At 16.9% G+C, this 10,253-nt stretch overlaps 1 protein-coding gene across 2 annotated transcripts in view; it reads left to right on the top strand.

Moving 5' to 3' along the window:
• LOC122719669 (4-coumarate--CoA ligase 1-like) overlaps window positions 1-10,253 on the top strand; it is a 20,843-nt gene extending 10,590 nt beyond the window's left edge. For both annotated transcript variants that reach the window (XM_043945674.1, XM_043945675.1), the window contains exons 5-8: window positions 7,366-7,543; window positions 7,670-7,891; window positions 8,051-8,280; window positions 10,090-10,253. In XM_043945674.1, coding sequence (XP_043801609.1) covers window positions 7,366-7,543; window positions 7,670-7,891; window positions 8,051-8,280; window positions 10,090-10,251 — 792 coding nt within the window. In that variant the 3' untranslated portion in view covers window positions 10,252-10,253. The remainder of the gene's footprint in view (window positions 1-7,365; window positions 7,544-7,669; window positions 7,892-8,050; window positions 8,281-10,089) is intronic.

Below are 10,253 nucleotides of genomic sequence, written 5' to 3'. Positions count from 1 at the left end.
TCAATGCATATTTCTTTTTTCGTAGATATTTTTTTAAAATTAATTTTGTAGTCATAGAAGAAGCTTTACTTATAAAAAGTTTTTTTTCCATTCAATGAATACTATGACATAATTTAAATTTTATCAACTAACTAAATTCAATCATTATTAACTTCTTTAAAATTAAGATCTTTTAATTTTTCATTAATCTCTCAAGTTTTATCACATATCATTCTTTGATATAAATATTCTTTTATTTTTAAATAAATAAAAAGTAATATATATCTAAATTATCATTTTTGATAGCTTGAAAATTTTTCGAAAAGTAGAAATATTTAATTAGTCAATATCTTTTATTTTTAAATAATTTTCTATTGCTTATTTTCTATTTTTTATATCACACATCGTTAATTTTCCATCATATTCTTCTACTAAATTTGTTGTACTTGCTATTTTCCAATATAATTTTTTAAAAACTTCATTTTTATTTCTATCAATTTATTTATTTCAATCCATTTATTTATTTTCATTTAAATGGCATTATTAACATATATAGTTCTGTAAATCATATATGTTTCAAATATCATATTGAAATATGAAGAAACTCTGTTTTCGATAATTCTATTTCGATGATAGAAAGAAACACATATGTAAATATAACATAGACTATACGTATATGGACAATACAAAGTGTATTGTTCAGATTATAGAACATTCTGGTAGTAATGAATTTATAAGATACATAATAAATGTTCTGATAATCAAAATTTTAAAAGTGTTTTTATAATATAAATTTTTATATAATATTATATTTTATTATAATATATAATATTTATAATTATAATATTTATTATAATATATTTATTATTTATTATATTTTATTATATAATATAATAATAATATATTATTATTATAATATAATATTATATTTCAATAGAAACCAATATGTTGATTTACACTATATATAATAGAGTAATAAAAATATAAAAAAAATTAAAGTAAAAAATTAAGTAAAAAACAAATAAAATATATAATTCTTTAAAAATTATTTAAAATTAAAAATTTAAGTTTTTTTTTAATACAATAAATATATTATTTTTAATGCTTAAAAATCGTTTTTACATAATAGTTAAAATAATAGTTTACAAAAGTTTAAAGCAAAATTTTATTCTTTTTATGTTCGTTCTTAAATAAAAATAATCAAGAACTATTGCTATCAAATCTCAATCCAAGAAAGACTATCATCGCAAATCTAAAAAATATTCTTTATAAAAATTTCGCATAAAAAGATTTCTATATAAAAATATCTTATATAAAAAAATTATTCTTTTTCTAGGATATAATAAAAAATATATAGGATAAAATTATTGAAAATCAATGATAAAATGATAATAGCACACACTTAGAAAATTATGATAAAATGATATGCAAAATGAATAACTTTAAATATTTTACACTTCTATTGTTCTTTATAGTTATTTGTAATTATAATTTTTATATCATTATTAATAATTATATATTTTTTAAATAATTTTATACTTTATTATATATTATTTTTAATTTATATATTTATATATATTTTTTTAAATATTTTGCATTAACTTTTAATTATATTAACATTAATTTTTTCCTAATTAAAATTTTTTAAATTTATAAAATTTACAAACTTACAATTGTTTTCTTTCTTCAGAAATGTTTTTTGCTAATTATATCTATAATTTTTTATTATATTATAATTAGATAATCTCTTTATTGTACTCATATGTTTTAAGCTTTATTTATTTTGATAATTATTTAAAAATAAGGTTTCTTAATGGATTTTGATAATTTTTAAATATATTATAGAAAATAAGATTTTGAACAATTTTTTTCTTATTCACATGTAACCGCTACTTGCTTTTAGATATAGATTAGATAGATTTTTGAAATATTTGTAAAAAAAAATTATTATGAGTTTCTAATAATTTTTTTTTATTAAAGTAATTTGTTATATATTTTATTGAATAAATTTATATCATTTCATTGAATTTCAATTTTTTTGTTAAATATTAAAACAATAATGGTTCAAATTATTTAATAAAATTATCTATATTGTAAACTTCAATGTAAACTTCAATATCAAATTTTTTTAATCATAATATGATATACAATATTAGAAAATAGATTGTGGAATGATTTGATTAGTAATAAAAAATATTCAATAAATATATTTAATAAACGAAATTAGAATATATTGTTATATAAATATATTAGGGGTATTAGATATGGGTTATGCCATCTCTTTGTTCTACTGTATTGAACTCACATTGCAAGCAGTTCAAAAAAAAAGAAAAAGACAAAATAGACTTGAAACTGCGATCATGTTCAGTGACATTCAATTCACATGCAAATATATTCGATATAAATATTCTTATACATATAAATTTAACAAGTATAAATAAAAAAATTATGATCATGTTTAATTTAGCCTATTGTTAAATATAATATTGTAAAATATAATCTAATATAAATACAAAAATGAAAAACATTCCTTTATTATCTATTAAAAAACAATGAACAAACAAAATATTCTTTAGAAAAAAATTGATCAATGAAAAAATTGATCAATGAAAAAAAGTATTTATCTATATAAATTTGCAATTAATCTAAGAAAAAATGAACAATAATTTATTTAAAATATTTAATTATATTTCTATGTGCATATATAATCGCATATATAAGAACATATGAAAGAACATTTAAAATGATATAAAAAACGTAAATATTTGATTGTAGATAATTGAAAAAAAGTGATTTTTAATAATTATATGTATATATCAGAATATATGCTGATGATAATTAATAAATAATTTGTTTAAAAAAAATTTTTTTAATGAAAATTTTATAATTATTTAAATTTTTTAATTATTTTAAATTATTTTAAAATTATTTAAATTATTTAAATTAAAAAAAAAATATTTTGATTCTTATATAATGTATATGGTATGATAACTCAAGATATCATAAAACTGAACATATGATATGTCAATTCTGAAATACTTTTAGAAAATTTCCTCATACTCCAAGTGTAGAAAATTAGTATACGGATTTTTATTTTTTCCGATGTAATAATGCAACAAAAGAATGCAAGATTATTTAAAGAATAATAAAAATAATAAATTAATCAATAAATAGTTGATCTAATTGTAGAAAATTTGGAGCAATATCAAGAAAATTAATTCACATGAAAAAAGAATAAAAATAATAAATAATAAAAGCAATTAAGATATTATGTAATAAGATATTATAAAATCAGATTAACAAAATATGAACATTTATAGAATTAATTATAAAATAAAAACGATTATACATATGAAAATATATAAATATATTAGATAATATGAATTTTAATTCATTTTTTCTTTAGATTAATTGCAAATTTATATGAACGAATATTTTTTTCTAATGCTTCATTGTTTAAATATTTTATTAATAAATTATTTTTTCAATTTTTCAGTTTTCAAATTTCCAATATTTTTCAATATTTTATTTATTCATTATTTTTTAATAGATAAAAGAATATTCTTTTTGTATATTTATTTTATATTAGATCAATTTAAATACTTCGACAATTCAACTTCATTATTTTGCTATCACTTTATTATATAATGTGTCCGTTTTATCTAAAAATATATAAATATCTCAGAAACTATGGATAATAAAAAAAAAATATTAAGAATAAATATTATATATATGCGAAATCGACAGGTACATATGTTAATATTTATTCTACCTTCAATAATCTTGAAATTCATATTAATATTTATATTATAATTATATTAATATATAATATAAATTTATAAATTAATAAATATAATATAAATTTATATTTAAATTTATATTTTTAAATAGAAACTAAATTTTTTTATTTTATTTTTGTAACCAACATCAAAATATGTTAACAAAACTATATTAACTATTTATTTATATTTTTTATATAGATGCATAAGTCTTATCATGATACAATATCTTTATTTACACTTCCACTTATACAAGAAGAATTATTTAACTTCCCCACTTGTTATAAATAATTTATTTATAAATAATAAAAAAAATAATAATATTAATTAATATAAATAATTCAAAATTTTTATATATTGAATACACTTTGTTAGAATAATAAAGTTCACTAAAATAAGTATATTTATAAGTTTATTTATAATATTTATATGTTTTATTTTTTAATTCATTATACTTTATACTTTACACAATACAATTACTTATTGAGCACTAATAAAACCAAATCAAAAATGAATAAATCGAATATAAAATGTATATAGCATTAACGAACAATAAAATTGAAAAGAAAATAGCTAATGCAATGGAATAATATGGATATATGGATAAACTATAACAGTTTGTATCTAAGTTTATAAATAAATAAATTGATTTATATATTTAAGACAGAATGATATTTTTGATTATCGATTTGATAATATAATAACTGAATAAATTAATGATTAAATTAATGATTGCAAATGTCAATTACTCATAACTTAATAATAAGCCTTAACCAATATTTTGTATATTGTAAAAACCAATTGTTTTTAAAATTGACCGCAAAAATGCTTCATAAATATATTAATTAATTAATTAATTATAATTATTTTAAAAATTATATTGAAATCATAATTTTAATCATTCTTCAGCACTGTCCTATTTCATTAAAATTAATATATATGAAAAATATAAATGCAAAGTATAAATATAAATATTAATATATATATTATTATTATTATTTATATTATAATATTTATTATTTATATATATTATTATTTAATAATATAAATAATATAAATTATTTAATAATATAAATAATATAAATTATTTAATAATATAAATAATAATATATATATTATATTATTATATATTAATTATATTAATATAATATATATATTATTATTTAGTTATATAAATTTTAATATATATATATATTATTAAATATTAATATAAAATCGGTTAAAAAAATATTGGCACACTTTTTAAAACATGATTTTTAAATTTAATAATTAATGAGTTTTTTAAAAGAATTAAACAGATTATTAAATGATATAAAAAAAAATTTTTTTAAATTGCAATTTATTGAAATCGTGAAGAAAAATAAAAATGTAAAGGATATTTTTTCAATTTTTTTAATTTAAATTTTTAATGAAAAAATTATATTTTATAAACTTATATCAATTATATACATGCTATAAATTTCATTAAAATTGGCTAATTTTAGAAAGAAGCAACAGATACATTGAAAAATATAAAAATCTTTAGATTTTAGGCTGCGATTTTTATTATTTTTAATTGTTTTTAACTTATAATAATATTGATTTCGATGAAATTCTAAAAAATTCTAAAAAATTTTTTATTCATTCATTATCTAAATCTAAGGCAACCTGATAGACAATTTTCAAAATCATTTAAATTCAGCACATGAAAATATATAAAAAATTATTCTATTTTATTGATTTTTTTATTGAAATTTTTATTTTTTTTATTATTTTTAAATTTTTATTGAATTTTTTATTGTTTTGATAGACTCATTTTTCACATAAACAAGTCAAATTTATAAAAAAAAATATAAATTAATATAATTAGCTTTCTTATATATTATTAAGAAGAGAATACTTTATATGAGTGTATAATTTGGATACATTGCATCAATCTCAAAAAACACTAAAAATCATAGGTTGTTATAATTTTGTCGCGAAATATATACGTATAAAATTAATAATTGATTGAAAAGTAATACATATTTAATTATAATAAATCGAAAAGAATAAAGAATGTACAAAGATCACTCTCATATGTCATCAAAAGTTTTTTATTACGAATATATAAAATTATAAAATATCATTTTGTTTATTTTACTTTTTCATTTATGAATAATACAATAAATGATAAACATACAAGGAATTGATTATGTTAATATACTATATTGATATATTATAATAATTCGTCGAAGATTCGATTCGCTTTAAAAAAATTAAAATTGAATTTGTTTCATACCAATTTATTTTACATTTGTCATGCTATTAGGTCTTAATAGTTAAGCCAAACAATAGCTTTAGAATGTAATTATCAGATTATAATTCTTAAGTTTAATTTGATATAGAAATTTTATTTTAAGCATCTAGAAGAAATTAAAAAGTTCTTTGATTTATAGATGAATAATAATCACCATAAAATTATTTAAAGCATCGTGGATTCTAATTATTTCATATAATATATATAAATATATATATAATATAATCCCAGACATTTGGATTTAACCTAATAGAAAATCCATTATTTGCGGTTGTTTATTCATAACTAATTCTAGATTATGCAATGGGAAGAAGTGGGGGAGAAAAAGGAGAAACAAGAACAGGAAGAAAAAAGGAATTTACATCATTTATAGCGATTATTCATCTTCCAAGAAATGAATCTATTCTCTTATACTTCATTTTTTATTTTTTTGTAATTTTGAATAAGAAGAAAGACTAAATTAATAATATATTGCATGGGAGAAATAGTCTGAATTGCATCGATGTTTGTTAGAACTTTTAAATCATATTTATTTTTCGTTTATACAATTTATTTTTATAATTTTTAAACATTCATATTTTGAATTATTATATTATATTTAGAATTATTTTAGAAACGTAGATTTCTGCATCGACATTTATATTATAGTTATAACATTCTTAGATTTGTTTAGAACTTCTTAGATATTCGCTTTAAAAACATTTACACTTGCTTAAAACATCTTTAACATTTTTCAGAATATCATTTTTAGCAATAACTGGATAGGACATTTAAATTACTCCCAACATTGTAGAAATTATTTACTATACACTATATTCGTATATATATATTATATATTATATTCGCATTAGTATACTAAAATATTTTTTACACAGAATATATATAATAGTTAAATAAATCTATAATATATATATATTAATATAATTTAATAAAATCTATAATATAATAAATAATAGTTAAATAAATCTGAATTATTTTTTTCTATCATTATGGTCTTTTGGAAAAAATATAAAATCAAATATAAAATCAGATAAAAAATCAAATATAAAATCAGACAAATCAATCAACTCTAAAAGATCTAGAAAATCAATCACAGAAAATCATATATACTTAAACTTATACTAGGGAGAAATTTTCTTAAATAAAAATTAACGTACAATTTTAAAGTTAATTGTATTTTTATTTCTATTTTGATTTCCTTTTATTTTCGAAATATAAGTAAGTGTATTATTTTTCAGCAAATATGTATTATTTATGTATCTTCATTATGTATCTTCATTCTTCTAATTCTTCTGTAATTATTTTTTTATTTTATCGATTATTTTTCAGATTGATTGGATAATGTTAAGTACCAGCATGGCAAATCGATTTGTACGATATGATTATTTGCACGATTATGATATTTCCAATTTAAAATTTGCCATTATTGGTGGATCTGCATTAAATGGAGAAACTCAAGATATAATAAAAAAATATTTACCAAATACTATGATTATACAGGCATACGGTGAATTGAAAAACTATTAAAAAAACTATAAAAACATAAATATTATGAATAATTTATATATACAGAAAAGAATAAACTAAAATGTTAATATTTTAATATACAAATTATTATAATATAATATTTCAGGTATGACAGAGTTAGGTGGTATAATTACTATACAATCATCAAGTGCTACAAGTGGTTCTTGTGGCATTGTGATTCCAAATTGCCAAATAAAAATTATAGATATCGACACAAGAAAGACGCTTGATCCGAATCAAACTGGCGAACTATGTGCAAAAACGTGGACAATGATGACAGGATACCACAAAAATCCTGAAGCTACTAAAGATATATTTGATAAAAATGGTATTCTAATAATTTTATTTATCATTTTTAAATATGAAACAATTACGGATATTAAACAGTTCAGTTCTAATTTTATTTGAAAATTAATAAATTTTAAACAAAAATAATACAAAATAAAGGAAATTAATTAGTTGATTAATAATAATATTTTATTTGTAGGATGGTTACATTCTGGTGATTTAGCTTATTATAATGAAAATGGAGAAGTTTTTATTGTAGATAGACTAAAGGAAATTATTAAATACAAAGGATATCAAATATCACCGAATAAAATAGAAACTCTTTTACAATCACATCCTGCAGTTTTAGAAGTGGGAGTAGTTGGCATACCTCATCCTATTTATGATGAACTTCCTATTGCTTTTATCAGTAAAATACCTAATAAAGAAGTATATAAATATGATATTAATACTATTTAAATAATTAGTTTTTGTTATTAATTAATTAGTTAACGAATAGTTAACGAATTAATTATTAGTTATTAATAATATCATTATTTACATTTTTAAGTAAAGAGAAAAGTAAACAAAATTAAAAATAAATAATTTTATTTTTTATACATAAAAATAATTTCAATTATGAAAAATGTACGTTTTATTATACTTTGAAAACCAAATCTCTTTAATTTTTAACTTTTAATTTTAAATAACATAAATAACAAATTTTTATAGTAAAAATCTATTTTATGGATCTTTTATCTCTAGAATTATATTTTGAATATATTAATAAGAATTTAATAATATTTCAATATATAGCATATTAAATAGTATATTAATTTGTAATCAACAAACAAAGCGATTTTAAAATTATATTATAATATATTTATATATTATAATTTTTCAGCAATTTAGAATAAGCAAAATAACAAATGATATATTATTATTGAAAATTAAACGATAAACATAGAATTATAGGAAAATGAATAGAAAAACTATATAATTTGCCTCACTTTAAAAAAAAAAAGAAGAAACAATGAATATTTTTCAATATTTTATTTTAGAAATCAGGTATTCATATTAGATATTCATTTCTCTTTATAAATATTTTTTGCTTATGAAAATATAATAAATATTATATTGTAATGCTTAAGAAAACATAATAAATAATAAAAAATAATAGAAAATATATTATAAATAAAATTATGTTAGAATATAATTAAAATGCAATCATCTTGTTCCTTTTTATAAATAAAATATTAAAATTTTAAATAAATAAAAAAATATTTTTAAATAGAATTAACATATAAAATAGATTTAGAAAAAAAATACTATTCAACAAAATTATCATTATTTTTTATTAATAATTTCTTTGTTTTTCTTTGACAATTGCATATATCTTAACATGATACATATTATATCCAAACATATATCTAAACATATATATCATATATCTAAACATGATACATATTATATCCAATTTTGTGTAAATATAGCAGTTCCGAATTTTTATTAAAAATAAGAAAATAAATATTATATTATAATATGTAACAATAGATAAGCTATTATTAGCTTGAAATGGAACATTATGAAACAATGAGATGATTAAAATGAGATATAAACTTCGTGTATAAAAAATCTTGTTTTAAATATAAAATATTAACAAACGATTATAAGCAATAGATAGATAGAAGCATGTTTTGTCAACTGAAATATATTTAGCTATTTCCTTATACTAGAATAGTTAAAAACTATAGAATAAAAACATAAAATGAGGAAAACAAGTCTTAATAAACATAGATTAAAAAATAAATATTTTTAAAAACATAAATTTTTTTGTGTCGATTAAGGCAAATAACTGATTTGTTTTGAAAATTTGAAAATTAATGTACAATGTAAAAAATAATAGATTGTTGTTCATTTCATTTCTAGTTATAAAATTGATACAGATAAATTATATAAATAATTATATAAATAAATTGATAGAGATTGATACAAATAAATTATTTTCTAATGTTTATTAGAATTTGTTTCTTTTTATTTAGCGAATATCTATTCTAAATATCATAAATTACAATTAATTGTATATGTATCAAAGAAATATAAAAAATCTCACTATAAAATGATAATTAAATAATAAAATATAAATTAATAATAATATAAAATTAAATATAGAATTCAGATAGAATTAAACAAAATTTCTACAAATGATATATCTATATGTATATTATACAAATAAAATATATATTACTTAATTTATAGGTTTCTGAAGAAGAATTGACGAAAATGGTTGCTAATAATATGATGGATATCTACAAATTACGTGGTGGTATAAAATTTTTACCAAGTTTACCACATACTCCTTCGGGAAAAATTTCAAGAAAAAAATTGAGAGCGATGGCAAAAGAGTTAACTATCAATTAAAT

This window comes from Apis laboriosa, unplaced genomic scaffold (assembly GCF_014066325.1).
Source record: "Apis laboriosa isolate Shangri-la unplaced genomic scaffold, ASM1406632v1 scaffold93_cov139, whole genome shotgun sequence".
Classification (NCBI taxonomy): domain Eukaryota; kingdom Metazoa; phylum Arthropoda; class Insecta; order Hymenoptera; family Apidae; genus Apis; species Apis laboriosa.
This window is presented reverse-complemented; position numbering and strand designations above follow the sequence as displayed.